Source organism: Ascaphus truei, chromosome 2 (assembly GCF_040206685.1).
Source record: "Ascaphus truei isolate aAscTru1 chromosome 2, aAscTru1.hap1, whole genome shotgun sequence".
NCBI classification, from domain to species: domain Eukaryota; kingdom Metazoa; phylum Chordata; class Amphibia; order Anura; family Ascaphidae; genus Ascaphus; species Ascaphus truei.
The window spans coordinates 189454295-189472945 of record NC_134484.1 but is presented as its reverse complement, the minus strand read 5'-3'; the positions used below and the strand labels follow the sequence as shown (position 1 = coordinate 189472945).

At 40.1% G+C, this 18651-nt stretch overlaps 1 protein-coding gene across 1 annotated transcript in view; it reads right to left on the bottom strand.

Annotated features, from left to right (window-relative positions):
- GCM2 (glial cells missing transcription factor 2) overlaps positions 1-17352 on the bottom strand; it is a 39839-nt gene extending 22487 nt beyond the window's left edge. The window contains exons 1-3 of the mRNA XM_075589060.1: positions 17254-17352; positions 6828-7080; positions 561-673 (exon numbers count right to left, since the gene is read on the bottom strand). Coding sequence (XP_075445175.1) covers positions 561-673; positions 6828-7080; positions 17254-17352 — 465 coding nt within the window. The remainder of the gene's footprint in view (positions 1-560; positions 674-6827; positions 7081-17253) is intronic.
- Between the last annotated feature and the right edge of the window lie 1299 nt (positions 17353-18651).

The window sequence follows — 18651 nt, the reverse complement described above, 5'->3', positions numbered from 1 at the left end:
CAGAACTTCTCTGAAAGACAAGGGGGGGCGGGTCCAATACCAGTAAAGCAACTAAGCAGATATACCTCCCTCTGAGGGTTGAGTGGGCATTTAAGGAAGCACAGTATTCATGAATAACCACGAGAGAATAGTGCAATATTGTTATATGTGTGTGATGTGTCCCAGTGACTGGGGACATGAATAAAGATTGATGTTGTACTAAAAAATTCCTGGCACCCATTATTTTCCCCCTTGCTAGCTCATCGCCCTGCCGTCTGAATACAGCACCCTGAGTTAGGGTAACCTACACTGAGTAGCCAAATATTGTATACGGATGTAATCTCCCTACAAGCCAGGCAAGGAGGGTTACATATAGTTAACCTTGCTCATGCATACATGGGAGTAATTTTTATTTTAATCTCACAAATGGTACCACACCTGCAAAGAATCTAGTTTTCTACACAACCTAAATACTGACTGAAAACAATACAAAAAATCTATAGTGTGTGTATAAAATGTCTATTTTCTTTAGGCTCATATAACATAGCTAATATTTAAATTGACATGCCACAATGAATTACCTGGAAGAAGATGGCTTTGCTGTCTAGTCGCCAGAAGTTAGTGACAGGATAACCACTGTGACCTCGACAGGGGATCAGCTCAAGAGCAGAGTTACAGTTGCTGCACAATTTCTCTACAACAAAAAAAACACATGCAATGGTGGAGTTTCATTATATATATATATATACACACAGTTGTGTGAAAAAGAAAGTACAACCTCCTACTCACATCTTCCGTTGGAGCTGTGCTCTGATATTATTGTAGATAAAAGAGAAATACTCCGACCACCACCATCCGCTCAACTGGAAAAAGAGGGTGACCACATTTTGTTCGAAATAACCTGGTTTATTGGAACATGGTAGCTGAGGAACAATGACCTACATGTTTCGCGTTACGCAAAAGGTCTCACCGTGAGCAAGTGCGTAGTACGAAACATGTAGGTCGTTTTTCTTCAGCTACCATGTTCCAATAAACATGTTATGTTGAACAAAATGTGGTCACCCTCTTTCTCCAATTAATAATAAATAATAACAATAGCATGTTCTTATATCGCGCTGCTAGCTTTACGTTGCTCTTTACAGAGACATTTTGCAGGCACAGGTCCCTGCCCCATTGAGCTTACAATCTATGTTTTTTGTGCCTGAGGCACAGGGAGATAAAGTGACTTGCCCAAGGTTACAAGGAGCGACACCAGGAATTGAACCAGGCTCCCCTACTTCAAACTCAGTGCCAGTCAGTGTCTTTACTCACTGAGCCACTCCTTCTCCTATTGAGCGGATGGTGGTGTGTCGCTAAACCTCTACATTTTGTTTGAGTAACCAGTGTTCAAGTGCATTGATGATTTCACGAGTTCGATTGAATGTTTTAGAACATCTAGCTGTTAGTCTGTTCTTTTATCCAGGCCAGAATACTTACAGTACTATCAGCACTTTCTCATATAATAAAGATGTCTAGTCTTAAGGCATGAAAAACTGTGAAACACATATGTAAAACAATAACATTAAAATGCTATTTCTTTACACTACACACGATTTTGCATAAATATGAATGAAATCATTGTTACTTTTATGTTTGAAGTGCTTATGCCCACTATATGTTATAATATTATGTCACTTGTATTACTGCTATGACGCACAATGTACCTGGATAGCGCTATATACAAAAAAAAGATATACACACATAATTATGCCACATACAATAAACATGTGCTGTCCTTAGAAAGTTATATATATGGCATTGTTTTAAATGTAAAAAGAAAATGTAATAGGTACAGTATATAAAAGTAATAAATGAATCAATATATAGCAAGTGAGGATTTTAAAGATTATTAAAAGTTTGATCCATTTTAGATTTTGATACCTTTTTAAATACTAAAATGAATATGATGCATGTGTTTTCTTATTCATGAGTTTTAGGACTGAAAACTTATTTTTCTCAGATGTGAGCTCCAACACAAGTGACCTTTTGGAAGGTCTTGAAATCTCATGTATGGAAAAACACATATATTCATGTCATGTTAATATAATAAAAGATACCACAAGCTAAAGAGAGTCAAAAAACATTAAAGCATTATTTAAATATAAATCCCTATATAGCAGAATGCGTTAAATTAGTATCAATAAAAAACTATATATTTGTTTCTTCACTACGTATAATAGAACATAGGATTTACACAAATACTACAGGTAAATATATGACCTTTTCAGACCAGGAGTCTCTTTTTCAGATATGCCAAAGGCGCGCGCGTGTGTGCGTGTGTGCGTGTGTGTGTGTGTGTGTGTGTGTTGTCAAAAGCTGCAAAGATCTCTATGCACTCCAAGCTGTATTCTCAATACAGAATAGTGTTTATTTTACATAAAGATATAAACACTATTTTGTATTGAAAAAAAAAAAAAAGACAGTTTGATGCACCTGGAGACCTTTCCATTGATTTCAATTATGTGGCTTCTTGTCTCTCTGGACGCCCCTGGTAACCTCTTTGTAATATATTATTGCTGTTATTTAATAATATTTAGTGTGCATAACCTTTACTTTTTGATGGACTGATGTCAAAAGTTCACATACAGTATTAGAACTTCTATAATAAGAAGGACTCAATATAATCAATAGTACCACTACTTTTTAATTTGTCCATCTAACTACCCCCTCCCCCCCTCCTTTATAAGGATAGGAGGCTCTCTGTTAAACCTGCATACATTTTCTACACTTTGTTAGAAAGTTACCTCTCGTTTTCAAGTATGTCAAAGGACATGCATAAAAACGAGAAGTAACTCTCAATGTATTTTTTCCTGGTAAAATATATATTTTTTTAAAAATAATTAATAAAACGGTTCCTTAAGAGTATAATCCTTATCGTTGAAAAGTTTGCGATCTCGCTAGACACGGGCGAATTGTTTTGCGGATTTGGGACCGCCTCGGATTGGCCGGTTTGTTGGGTCTGCGGATTTCCGCTAATCTGTCTCAAAAAGATTCGTTTTTTTTCTGACTTTTTTTTTTTTTCTTCGACCATCCAATCCGCAGATTCAGCAATCGCCTCGCGGATTGGATCGTTTAAATCCACCAGCGATTGTATCCAATGGCGGTCTTTGATTCATCCTAATGGATTGAAACTGGGACCATTCGCCGACAGATTTTACACCGGCAAGCAGATTTTAAAAGGAAAGATCAGGAAATTCTACGAGATGGATTTTGACAGTTTTGCCAATCTCTAGATCTGACACAATCAAGCACAGTATCACTACTTGCTTAAAGAGGCAGACTGAAATATTTGGGCCAAAAAGTTGTTTTTAAACATTTTATCAATGTTTATTTCCCTTGGTAATTTTTAAAAATAAAGTACACACGAATATGTTTCCTTTTTTTAACCTTGGGAATTTTTTTTTCTTTCCCTAACGATGGTGTCATAACGGGTTTGCGCCCCTCGCCAAAAGGGAAAACCCTCATGGATTAATAACAATTTGCTGATACATACTGTAGAGAAGTTAACCAACAGTCTAAATACAAAAGAAATAAGGTAAAGGTCGTAAAAACACTACAAAGCATTTAGTTACATTGAAAGCATTAGAAAAATAGGTATTTATCTGATCTTAAAAAAGACACGTGCAGGTAACCCACAGTACATTTACAAACAAAATAGATACCAGCACTCCTAGAATGCGGGGTGTAGCGGGTGCCATAGGGGAGAAGATATACATGCAGACAAACACAGGCACTAGGGGAGAAGATATACATGCAGACAAACACAGGCACTAGGGGAGAAGATATACATGCAGACAAACACAGGCACTAGGTATACATGCAGACAAACACAGGTGTCTCATCCCCCAGAGTGGATGTAGAGAAACTAGAAGTCCCCAGATTGCATGCACTCGGTCACTCACACAAAGTAATTGGAGTATGTGTAATTGGGGTACAGTAGGAATCACAATCAGGATAGGAGCTTGTGGTATAGATATTCTATTGCAAGAGTTACCCTAAAGAAACGTACTAACGGAGGTTAGAAGGTACAAAAACCAGCTTTATTAATACAATGGCGTAATTAAATAGGGGTAATGAAAGTAAAACCTAAAAGCAACAACAAATCTGGTGAGCAGTTGAGTGAGGGGTTAACCAGAAGTTGGTATAGTAATAAATTGCTTATATGGGTGCTAGATCCCCTGTATTGGAGTAACCAGACTAATCTTTTTAGTGCACCATGTTAGGTAGTCTAATAGCATCTGCATATGGTTCTGGATGGCAGTAAGAGTCAAGCAGGATCTAGAGGTAACCAAGCTGATCTTATTAGATCATCACATTAGGTAATCTACTGATCTGTGCAAATGGTGACACTGTGTCTGGTATTAGTGCTTGGGAGAGAGAGCCCCCCACCCCCCCTAAAATAGATATCATGTAGTATAATAGTAAAATAGATATCGTCAGTTGTCTATCTGACAGGGGTGTGCAAAGTGGGGGGCGCAAAATTCTCTGCAGGGGGCGGGGGGCGCGGGGGTTACAGAGGCGCGCTTCCCAAAGGCATTTAAATTAAATGCCAGGGAAGCGGTGAAGGCCTCTGTGACGCTCTCTTACCTTGCTTCAGAGTCTCCTGGTGACGCATCGCCATAACAACGTGACGTCGCATTGCCATGGCAACGTGATGTCATGACGCCAGAACATCAGAGCCACGGTAAGGAGGGGGGCGCGAGGGGAGAGGGACTATTTCTACAGAGACTTTGAAAGATCAAGAAATATATATATTTATAAATTTTTCGCTGATATCTGACTCCAAAGAGACTTATTCTAATTTATCCAGGTACTTCAAATATATACACAAAAAACAAAACTGTGCGCTACTACCTAACTACCTATAAAGTTTAAATGTATAAATATATACAGTGCAGTGACTATACCATCAATTTAGTGATAACAAATTTATAAAAAATTAAACCACAACTCCCACAGTGAGATAATTATACATTAAATAATAAGTGCCACATAACCGTGTTGGGGATAATGGCGTCTGCAGCTGTAAACGCAGGGGTGGCTCAGCACCCCACACACACTAAGAGAATGGAAACAAAAGAAAACAGCGCACAACGCCAAATAGTGAAGCAAATTCAACAATATATTATAGAATTAAAAAGGGGGTAATATATCTGCGTACATGAAAAAAGTTGGTAAAAGGCATGTAGTGTGTATCACACTGTTTACCACTCAGCAGCTTCAAATATATGCTGGAGGAGTTGTGGCCAGGTTGATGATCTTGTACCTATTTTGTGGTTATGCCCCAAAATTCAGAGGTATTGAAGGTAGGACAAAGTTTGATAGAGGTGGTTAACAGCAATTAAAATTCCATGGGATCCATTAATTATAGTTCTAGGCAACCGAATAGAGGACATTGATCACAGTAATAAAAAATTGATCTCTCATTCTAACGGCAGGAAGATGTTTGATCTCAGTATATTGGAAGAATCAGAATACTCCCGCAAAACGTATGGTAGCGAGGAGAATTAATGAGGTTATGAGGATGGAGAGGCTGACAGCCCTCCTGCGCCATAGAATGAGTTCCCTGTTTTAAGATTTGGGAGCCTCGGATAAATGTCTAAATGGGGAGAGAGCGGGGGGGGAGGAAGGGGGGGGGAGGGGGGGTGGGAAAGGGAGGAGGGGGGGGTGGGAAAGGGAGGAGGGGGTGGGAAAGGGAGGAGGGGGGGGGGAAAGGGAGGAGGGGGGGGGAAAGGGAGGAGGGGGGGGGAAAGGGAGGAGGGGGGGAAAGGGAGGAGGGGGGGGAAAGGGAGGAGGGGGGGGAAAGGGAGGAGGGGGGGGAAAGGGAGGAGGGAGGGGGGAAGGGAGGGGCTCTCTCTCCCAAGCTCTTATACCAGACACACAGTGTCACCATTCGCACAGATCACCTAATGTGATGATCTAATAAGATCAGCTTGGTTACCTCTAGATCCTGCTTGATTCTTACTGCCATCCAGAACCATATGCAGATGCTATTAGACTACCTAACATGGTGCACTAAAAAGATTAGTCTGGTTACTCCAATCAATACAGGGGATCTAGCTCCCATAACAGCAATTTATTACTACACCAACTTCTGGTTAACCCCTCACTCAACTGCTCACCAGATTTGTCCTTATTTTATGTCATTGTAATGTATTAATAAAGTTTTTTATTTTTTTTAGACCTTATAACCTCTGTTACTATATTACTTTGGGGTAACTCTTGCAATAGAGTATCTATACCGCAAGCTCCTATCCTGATTGTGATTCCTATCCCAATTGCTTTGTGTTAGTTACAGTCCATTTAGACTAAGGCCGTGATTATACCCAAAAACGCGCGCTGCATCGCGTGTAGCGGCGCCAAAATAATATGCAAAAATCCTACCGCACGCGATGGTCGCAGAGTGGCCGACTGCCAAACAGACGGCTGGGGAAGAGACAGAGGATTTAGTTTTTTTCTTGTGACGGCCGTGTCACATGAGCGGTTCAGCCAATGAGGGCGAACCGCTCACTGCCACGCCTCCACCACGCCTCCAAGCCTCCTCTGCTCTCTCTCCCAGGTATAATCAAGATGCTGCTTTGCGGCAGCGCTGGGTGACGGCACAGAATTGTGCTGCCACCTTGCAGCACTTGGTATAATCTCAGCCTAATAAATATGCCACTGCCAGCACTTCACTTTGGTCCAGGGACTGACTCGTCAAAGGCACATCACCTACACAAAACATAATGGTATCAAACCCAACATCGAATATACATTCTTTTCCGTGCCTAACAAAGCTACAAAAGTTGCTGAAAGGTCCTCCTACTTACTTTGCTGCTTCTGACGTGCCTTGTCGCAGATCGCGGGCCTGAGCTGCAACTTGCTGCCATCTGGCAGGATACAGTTTCGACTGCAGACCACCACTCCCAAGCAGGACTTCTTCAGGATCTGGCAATTGTGGTTGTTGGTGTTCCTCATGGCCCAGCCGCTGAGGTGGCGCTGGGCGTTCTTGTCCTCCCCGCTGTATATGAAGCGCACATAGCCATCCGTCCATTCTTGGAAGCTGTCAAACTGCTTCAGCTCCTACACAGAAGCATGATATCAGGGACAGGATACAATTACTTTTAGTACCATGTGTGCCTTGAATCAGTATTACACCAGTATAATTAAAGCAGGAGACCGTGCTAATCAAAATAGTCGTGTTAGTCCAGTTGCGAAAGTGCAGAATAAATTAATACTTCACTATTAGGTGATACCTTTTTTATTTGGATTAACAATTTATGTCATAGGACAAGCTTTCGAGAGGAGAACTCTATATATACTCTGTGAGGATCCCTAGAGATGCAATATACCGGCACAGCCCAAGAGACTATAATATAAAAGTGGTTTATTGGGTCCAAAATGCACACATATATACATATATATATATATATATATATATATATATATATATATATATTAATATATATAAAAACCATAATACCGAGTTAAGTTATGGTGAGTAAAAAAAGTGACAAAAACCCTCCACAGGAAAGCAAATATGCAAATATAGCTGTATGCTCATCTGCATGTCTTAGGCAGGTCTGCAACTCCGCCTTTCCCCATTATCACCCAGCATACAGCACTTCCACTGCAGCAAGGGATTCTGGGAAATGACATGCAAATGAGCACACAGTGTCACTTTTTGCCTCAATAACCATTTTTAACATGGTTCCCTATAGGCTTAAGCTTGCTGCATGGTCACAGCTTTGAGCACAGCCAGGGTTAAGGTGCATACCCAGAAAACCACCCACAGACAGCTGTTTCGACCCAGTTAGAATCAACCCCACACTGATGAGACCCATCAAGGTCGAAACAGCTGTCTGTGGGTGGTTTTCTGGGTATGCACCTTAACCCTGGCTGTGCTCAAAGCTGTGACCATGCAGCAAGCTTAAGCCTATAGGGAACCATGTTAAAAATGGTTATTGAGGCAAAAAGTGACACTGTGTGCTCATTTGCATGTCATTTCCCAGAATCCCTTGCTGCAGTGGAAGTGCTGTATGCTGGGTGATAATGGGGAAAGGCGGGGTTGCAGACCTGCCTAAGACATGCAGATGAGCATACAGCTATATTTGCATATTTGCTTTCCTGTGGAGGGTTTTTGTCACTTTTTTTACTCACCATAACTTAACTCGGTATTATGGTTTAGCCTATCCCATAGCCTCTCTTGCATTCCCAGTAAAATCAACCCCACACTGATGAGACCCATCAAGGTCGAAACAGCTGTCTGTGGGTGGTTTTCTGGGTATGCACCTTAACCCTGGCTGTGCTCAAAGCTGTGACCATGCAGCAAGCTTAAGCCTATAGGGAACCATGTTAAAAATGGTTATTGAGGCAAAAAGTGACACTGTGTGCTCATTTGCATATCATTTCCCAGAATCCCTTGCTGCAGTGGAAGTGCTGTATGCTGGGTGATAATGGGGAAAGGCGGGGTTGCAGACCTGCCTAAGACATGCAGATGAGCATACAGCTATATTTGTATATATATATATATATATGTGTGTGTGTCCAAGAGATCAAGAGGGGGAAAGATACTCACATTATGGGGGTAATACAATATCTGCCAAAGTTGTCACTTAGTCCGTTTCAGACAAAAATACCTTTAGGCATTTGGGAGTTTTTACCAAAAAACAAAACCAAGCAGCCGCTTTGGTAGATATAGAATAAGACCCTAGAGCAGGGGTGCGCAAAGTAGGGGTGCAGAATTTTTTGGGGGGGCTTGATGGTTGCAGCTGCTCTGCGGCATCTTCCCCGAGGCATTTAAATTAAATGCCGGGGGATCGTGTGAGGCCCCTGCAAATCACTTACCGGTATTCAGAATAGTTCCTGTGATGCGTCACCATGGTAATGAGGTGTCAAATGACGCTGCAGGGTCACGTGACCCCTCGGCGTCAGTAGACGCCGGCAAACAAGGTAAGTGGACGTGAGAGTGAGGAGTAACAGGCAGGGGGTGCAGCTCCAAAAGTTTGCGCCCTCCCACACTACAGTATATAGTCATAGAGGCTTCTAGGAGTATTGCTGCTTTCAGGAGATCATTTACTAATGCTCCGATGTGCCATGTTATATAGTTACATAGTTACATTGTAGTTACATAGTTACATTGTAGTTACATAGTTACATTGTAGATGAGGTTGAAAAAAGACATATGTCCATCAAGTTCATCCTATGCTAAATGTAGACAACAGATACTTATCCAGTGTCAGATTTCCATTAGTCCCGTTTGGCCCGGGCCTAAGGCAGCAAAATTTGGGGGCATCCCCATTTGCATTTGCCGTGCTCTCTGCCTATTGTACCTAATGGGAAGGAACTTACTTACGAGTGCCGGCCGCCTCCGTTCTGCTGCCCTGATTCTCCTTCAAAATCTAGAGTCAAATGACACCACAGACATCACAAACAACGTCCCATGGCATCTCATTGCCATGGCAACAGTGATGTCGCGATGTCAAATGATGTAACGACGCCGCATTAAAATAGTAACGTGGTGCCGTGCGACATCACATTGATGACGTCCGTGGCGTCATTTGACGCCGTTTTCTGAAGGGGCAGCAAGGAGGCAGATACAGACGGCAAGCACAGGCGGTAGGCACAGGCGGTAGGCTCAGGCGGCAAGCACAGGCGGCAGGCACAGGCGGCAAGCACAGGCGGCAGGCACAGGCGGCAGGCTCAGGCGGCAAGCACAGGCGGCAGGCACAGGCGGCAGGCACAGGCGGCAAGCACAGGCGGCAGGCACAGGCGGCAAGCACATGCGGCAGGCACAGGCGGCAAGCACAGGCGGCAGGCACAGGCGGCAAGCACAGGCGGCAGGCACAGGCGGCAGGCACAGGCAGCAGGCACAGGCGGCAGGCACAGGCGGCAGGCTCAGGCGGCAGGCACAGGCGGCAGGCACAGGCGGCAGGCACAGGCGGCAGGCTCAGGCGGCAAGCACAGGTGGAAAGCACAGGCGGCAGGCACAGGCGGCAGGCACAGGCGGCAGGCACAGGCGAGTGCCTAAGGGCACTTTGTAATTCCGCCGCTGTACTTATCCTATATTCGTGCTTACAGTATATTGATCCAGAGGAAGGCAAATAAAAAACCCCAGTGACACATCATCCAATGCTGTCTGATAAGGGGAAAAATAAATTCCTTCCCGACTCCAACTTATGGCAATCAGATTACTCCCCTGATCAACATGTTTCCTTATTTGGTACATTATATTCATGTATACCTTTGCCTAACAATAGTCACATTGGCATTCATTTTACAAAGGCATTGTATGATTTGCAATGATGAAATATAGTTAACCCTCACAAAATAAACATGACGCATTGTATTTTGATGCCATGCATTTCTATACACTTCTAGCCTCCATTAGCTGCTTCTACCAAAGCCTTGCGAACTTTAAGTAACCAACATATGTGATCACCATGAACAACAATAGATTGGCACGAAACAGCAGAGTCCCAGAAATAAGCACCATCAGCTCACCAGAAGGATGAAGGGTAAAAAAAGTTTATTGGACTACATAAAAAACAAACAACAAACAAAATACAACAGAAAAAAACCTCCTACGCGTTTCAGGCTCTTTTTCAAGGAGTATGGTTGGGACTGTGTGCTGAGCACTCTAATATAGTCCCTCCTGTGTACTGAAAATGCAGCTGAAGGTAATTGCAGTTAATTGTAATCACATCTGTTGCTATGACAATTAGGAACAAAGAATTCCTATACAATCTAAACCATTGATGTTAGATAAAGATCCATGTTGCAATAATATATAGTATATCAACATGGTAAATTAATCATGGTATATACAAAGTATTTTCCAGACCTTAAATGTCCAAAAAAACAGAAGAAAACTGATTTATGGTAAGCAGGTCAAAAGAAAAAAAGGGGGGAGGGGGAGGAAAAAAAACTTAATAATAGATAGAATATAGTAAATACATAATATCCATAGAAAAACTTCTTGTCAAGTGCAACAGATGTAATACATCAAGGACATCTTAAAAACAAGGAAAACCCCAATATACAGTATTGGCCAAGAGAGATAGCAAAATACATCACTCAAATAATAATATCAGATCTTATAACATTGCATAGGATGAAATCACAGAAACCAAGTGTGATTTGCAGTGATGAAATATAGTTAACCCTCACAAAATAAACATGACGCATTGTATTTTGATGCCATGCATTTCTATACACTTCCAGCCTCCATTAGCTGCTTCTACCAAAGCCTTGAGAACCTTAAGTAACCAACATATGTGATCACCAGCCTGAGATGTTTAGCCTATGTGTTGTCAGCCAATGGGTATGGGAATGTGACTTTTTTTTATTTCAGCATATTCATGGAGGAGATCACATGGGTAATGCATCTGTAGGGAGTTGCACTAATAAAGCATAATGACCTGCGGTTTTTGGTTCAAATTCCCGATTGAATTCAATAAGTAGACTTTTTACCAAATTCTCCAGGCTGCAGACAAACAGCACACGTGTTTTTTTTTTAATTTTAAGAAAGTAGTCCCATTTCAGTGAAATTACTTTCCTGCCCCAATAATATAACTCATTATGCTAGTATTAGATTTCCCTTTCTGGGGTTTGTTTCTTGCAGCTGCAAACACTGCACAGAATGAAAACAAACATTTCCCATTGAAACTCACACACAACACCCTGTAGGATCAAATCCTACACCCACCACACCATATATATGTATGTAAACTCTAACACAAATATTACACCATAATTATCAAAGAGAAACATACCCATTAAAGGAGAAATGCAAGCAATATCCTACAAGCGTTTTTTTTTTTAAATAAATCAGTTCTGTAGTATTAGATAATACTTACTACATTTTGTTTTAAATGCAAGTCTTAATGCCATTTTTAATAAGTTTTAATATACAGAGCATCCTCTGATTTCTATATCAAGCTTTAGCCCACCTCCCCAGAAGTGCAAGATCTTTGTAACACTTTCCTGTTTGTGATCATTTGATGCCAATATCCCCAGCCGTTTCAGCTGCAAACTGTAATAATAGATAATGTTACTTTAGTAATGTAAGAATATATTTTAGCAGCTGAGTTACACTGTCTAAAGAATTGATTGAAACTTAAAGGCGGACATTTAGTTAACCCTAGGAAGCAGGGTCTTTGCTGATCGTTTCGGTTCCCCAATGGGACCATTCTCGAAGTCGCAGTGGGAACCGAAACGTTGAGTCAATACATTTGAACGTTTTTGCATTTAGGAGTGCCTGTCCCTTTTGTCTTTATATATATTATTATTATTATTATTATTAAGTGTGGCCTGGATTGCCTCTTTAAAATGAGAGGGAAATTAATCAATCTGATGCAGTATTTTTGCACATGGGTTCCCGGGGTTTTGCAGCCAGGAGATTTTGATATATGTACATATATCTTTATGACCATCACATGGTCCTGTGAAAGATGAAAACAAGAATCTGGACTTTAAATCAAACAAAACTATAGACTATTGGGTCTATTTACTAGTCTCCTGGCTGAAAACGTAGGGCAAACCCAGTGCGACACTAGAGCTATAATTATGAATGAAAGGGAATACCACTAAAGCAATGGGAATTTTTCATTTGATAAATCTGTTGCAATTATTTTGCACAGACTTTGCCCCAGTTTAACTACCAGAAGACTTTAGTAGATAACCCCATAAGACCAAAGTACTATGTTTTAAGGCAAAAGTTAGGCACTTATACAGCAAAATCATTGCTTCATATCTGTCAAAGAAAAACTCCAATGGAAATGAATAGAATTTGTTTTCTTTGATACATATAGTGTAATATATATATTTTTGCACAACACGATGGGGATTATGTACAGTATCAAAGTCTCCGAGCTGCAAAACTGGGGCAAAAAAACAAAGCACTTTATCAAGAAACAAATATCCCTTTGAAACCAATCTGATTAATTTGATCAGTCTGATCAATCTGAGCAATCTGATGCAGACAGGGGGACTTTGATTTTTTAAAAAAACTTTTAATATACAATCTCCAACATGCCAAAGTGATGGGAGATTCAGGTGTTTGGGCAGTGGTTTCAGTCATGAAGAAGCCCACAATTGAAGAGTAACACTCCAGTAAAAGTGATGACACATTTGCACTAGATATCGCAGACTTCTACGCTTGTGAATGTTTTCCTGGTGTCAGGATGAAAGAGCAGGTTCTTTAAATACAGCTTTGTTAGGAGTTTGGGGCTTTCCCACCTGCTAAATCGGAGCAAAACCCTCTGCTAAATGATTGCATCAGATTTATTAAAGAAGAAAACGCCATTGGTTTTTAATTGGGAATAATGCAATATCTTTTGCCACAGATTCACTGACGGGAGACTTTTATAATAAACCCCTTTGAGTCGCCCTGAAGGGTTATTATTTGTTGAAGTCTCCTGACTGCAAAACTTTGATAAACCAGTGTAAAAAAAATGCTTTATATGGGATCCCGTTTCTTTGATAAATCTGGGGTCATTATTTGCCCCAGTTTGGAGCCGGGAGACTTTAGTGAATAGACCCATTCAGATGTCCTGTGAAAATTGTAAGCTCCTCGGAGCAGGGACTCCTCTTCCTAAATGTTAATTTTTATGTCTGAAGCACTTATTCCCATGACCTGTTGTTTATATTATTTGTTATTTATATGACCACCACGTGTATTACTACTGTGAAGCGCTATGTACATTAATGGAGTTATACAAATAAAGACATACAATACAATACAATGGTAATATCCCTGCAAGTAAATTGTGTCTGATTATTAGAAGGATATGTATCAAGCTTCCCTGACAGCATATTTGGTGGAAAGATGGGGCGAAACCTGCCACCGGATTCATCAAGAAACGAAATTCCCGTTAAACCCAATAAGACATGTTCTTTCTTTACTAAGTCAGCAGGAGTCACTTTCTGCTGCAGTGTTGTCCCAGTTGTATACCTGGAGGTCTTTGAAAGGGGCACCACTGTTTTTTCTAAACCAATGCAGAACATCCAAAATATTTTTTTTAAGGAGCTTATAAATTATGAGGGTCATTTATCCAAGTCTCCCGGCTGCAAACACAATCTTTTTATCAAGTTTATCAAGGAAAAACATTCCTATCGCATCTGATACAGTAGATACAAATGCAGTGGCCGTTATTCTAACATTTCACGGAGCTGTTTTCGTGTGCTCTGCTGTATCCACGCGGCAGGCACACCTGTGTTTATGGCGGTTGATTTGTTTGAATTTCATGGATTCTGATTTCTTTGGGTGCAATTCTTCGCGTATCCGTGGCAGAAATGAATTCTAATGTGTACAGTACTGTGTTACTGTGTCAATTTGCAGGTGTTTAAAAAACCAGAACACTAAAATGCCATTTTCTGCACTGACCTGCACTCACGTCTTAAGGCAGTACGGTTGGAAGAAATGATGCGCCATGACATGGGTATTCCAAGTTATACACCGCATGAAGTGTTCGAATAACGGCCGCTGCATCTGTATACTGTAGTGCAATGTTTTGCTCCAGTTTTGCCACAGAATACATGCAGGAAGACTTTTTGACACACACACACAGCCACGGTGCAATAATTTGCAACAAAAAGTATATATATATATATACAGTGGTTGACAAATCACCAAAAAATCTACTCGCCACACAAAAAAATCTACTCGCCACCTAGTACCAAACGTGTGCTGCTTGGGCCAATATTTACTCGCCCGGGGGTTAAATCCACTCGCCCGGGGCGAGCAAATGTATAGGTTTGTCGAACACTGTAATATATATAAATATATATATATATATATATATATATATATGTATGTATGTATGTATGTATATATATATATATATATATATATATATATATATATATATATATATATATATATATTTGAACGTCAAGTCTCAGGAATGTGTAATGAATACGTCAATTTATCACAGTCTAAGAACCTGGTGCTATATGTTGTGTTTTGTTTTATTTTTAATATTATTGATACGTTGTTGCTAGCAGGAGACTGGCCCTATTGTCCGATGTAAGTAGCTGGAACTCATTTTAAGAAAATATTATTGAAAGTTATCGGGCTTTTCCCTTTGCTAAATATGGTGATACGTTTATTACATTGGATAAACCTAATAAAAATAGTTTATTCATGTATTGAGGACTAATAAGACATTAATGCAGTTTCCTTATGGATCATTTATCATTGTCTCCTGACTGAGAACAGGGTGCAGAAAAAAGAAGCAAAAAACAGCCCCAGATTTATGACAAGAAAATCCTTATTGCTTCCAATGGGATTTTTTTCGGTGAGAAATCAGGTGCTGTTGTTGTTGTTGTTTTTTTTTTTTTTTTTCCCCTAACTGCAGTTAAAAGACAATTAAAAAATCGGTCTCAATCTCTTAGCTGCAGGACCAGTGCAAAAACAATCCCACATTTTTTCAAGAGAAAAGCATACAGGTATGTGAAATAATGGGAGTTTTCTCATTTCTGTTCAGAACTTTTGAGTCAACATCTCTTTAGTGAGTTTCATGCACTTTCTTGGCAATTGCTGGGACTTGTGCTGGATATAGATGGTTTGAACGACTCCATATTAATTATAGAACATAATTTAGCCAGTTGTCTCATGAATTCATACACACTGATTTCCATGCTTTTCCAGATCTATTCAGGTGTCTGTGTCCTCTTGTTTTTAATTGGGGTTTATATATTTTATTTGATGTATATATAGTGTGATGTGGAGGAGTGGAGAAGCTAATTGATCATTTTTTATATAGCAAAAAATTACTTTTTTGAGGAAATATTATTGAAGTATTTCATTTTTTAAGGGGAGATTTCTGAGTGCTCATACTGTATATTCCGTTTCATTTTTTCTTTTGTTATTATTTTTATTACTATTATTATTTTAACAAAAAGTATTTAACATTTTGTTTTCCAATTTCCTAACATTTTTTATAAAAAAAAGTAATATTAGAGAAGCAGATAAGGCTATGATGTATCTATTTGTCATTTTCTTTCTAATTTCCAAATCTTGCTTCCTATGCAGGTCATCTACAGTATATATTGGAAAATAGCACCAAATGGAATAAGTATTCAGTAATATACTCAACATAATCAAAGGCATAACGAAATATTGTCAATGGTAGGACTAGCTGTTTTGTATCTTGCTTTCCCTTTCTGGCTCATATTTTTCATTAAAATGAATTCTAGGTAAGACAATGTCAAGGTCATTTTAATTCGTTTCAGCGAAGTAAACTATGCTGATGTAAACAAGGACACACACACACACACACACACACACACACACACACACACACACACACTTTCTCTCACACACACACACACACACACACATATCAAATGATTACTTATACCAAAAACATCCAATTTAATTCCAAGCATTAAAAATACTCAATTACTCAATGACACCTATATTATATTGCCATTGTGAATGTATCATTATATATTATTAAAATGAGATAGGGTAGCATTATACAATAGCAGTTATCCTCTGTAAAATACTCTCGAAAACTATAGCAACACACACAGGCACACACATATATATTTACTTTTTTTCTTCAGGGAAAAATATAGGTCTCGTATTATGGGCACAGTGACACGTCGCAGACAGGTCCCCTCACCTGCTTCACCCCGAAATCACACCACATACAATGCTTCCCCTGCAGCTAAACGAGGGGATATTTCTGGGTTCCAATTTTGAAGCAACTGTTGAACATTTTTTGCAAAGGAGAAACACCTGATTATATCTCAGTTTGCCTTTATCTTTCTTAATCTGCTTGTCTTAAATCTGCCCTTGTGAGCAGGTATCAAACTATGACATAGTTACATACTGCAGTGTGATGGGTGAGGTTGAACAAATTCATACAGTATGTCCATTGATTTCAACCTCATGTTACATAGTTACTGGACCTATATTTGTATATACAGTACAGTATATTGATCCATGTTATTATTGCAATAAATACACGTGTCAATTTCCTTCAGGTGTGTGTTTTAAAATATTGCCCCACACATTTTTAAAGACACAAGCATTTCAAGCATGGAAAATGGAAGCAGTTTTGCAACAACCTCTGCTTATCTTAAAACCGAATAGAAAATATTTCAAGAGCGTCCCTTTTTAACCTTTAACACATATTTAAATGTTGCTGAGTTTCTGTCTCAATATGCAAGTTAAGTGCAGATGATTAGCAAACAGGAATGATGTGAACATCAGTTGTCATTCGCTGCAATGGGATCCCAGCTTACCTGCGGGAGTTTGGGGTCATTAATATCCCAGGTTAACTTCATCCCATAGGAACAGATGCAATCCGTGTCTTCATACAGATCAGCTGAAGCCTTGGACATGGTCAGCAAGGGGGTTGGAGTTGGACACCACTGATGGGTAACCCTTTGTGATCAAAGAAATGACAGTCACACCAATCCCTCAGCCGCCCTACATCTCACATCTCAAGGCAGAGAGCTCAACAACCGTACTGGGCCAATGCCTTATTCCATATTGCCCCACAAATAACCATCCCTTATGAATAAACTGTGTCAAGTACGTGTTTCAGTAGGGGGTGGGAGGCTTCAGCCCCCTTTTAATATCTTCATCCTCCTCTTTTGATGTGCAGCTTGGCATAGCACTTGCAAATTCTGTACCAGGTGAGCCAATTAGAGGAGCAATACAAGGGCAAACACAAATATATACACATACATATACGATAGTGCAGAATATATGTGTTCTTCAGTCTTAGGTGATACCTTTTTTATATGGACTAACAATTTATGTCATAGGACAAGCTTTCAAGAGTTTTCCTCTCTTTCTCAGTATTGCTGACCTGAGGAAGAGAAGAAAACTATCGAAAGCTTGTCCTATGACATACATTGTTAGTCCAAATAAAAAAGGTATCACCTAATACTGAAGAATTATATATATATATATATATATATATAGAGTGTGTGTGTGTGTGTGTGTGTGTGTGTGTGTGTGTGTGTGTGTGTGTGTGTGTGTGTGTGTGTGTGTATATAACAGAGCAAAGTATACAATAAAAAACTATTATTATTATTAATAATAATAAACAAAGAATCAATCAGTAGGATACGGAATTGACAGAGAGAGGAAATTGGCTGTGTGTAGCCTTGAAGTGCGTGACATACCTTGGTGCTGGATGCCGGAGTGTGATCATCCAGGGACTGCTGCTAAGACTCAGGTACAGGTAAGACTCAGTCTCTGCTCTCTTGTTTCCTCCTCCTCTGGCTCCTCCACCTCCTCTCGCTTTATGTAGATGAGAGAGGCAGCTCCTTCCTATCCCTACCTGTTGTCAGTTGTGCATGACTCTCAGTTTCACTTGTACTGATCCGTGAGACTAACCCCTCCATCCCTAGACATCTGACACAATGCAAGGGGAAGAAAGGGGGAACTGCTAAGATCAGAGAGCTCCATTCATTCGAAGGCAAGAAAAACATCCAGCTGAAGAGTGGAAGGCGATTTACTGCGCAGATGAGAGGAAGAGAGAGATTGGGGCCAGATAGCTGCAACATCAAAGGTCAAGTTCTAAGTCTCTTTTGAAGAGGGGATAGCACAAGAAAAGACAATTAATAAGCAATAAGTCACAAGACCAATCAGTGACAATCAATTATTTGAAGGTGATACAGGGACATTGT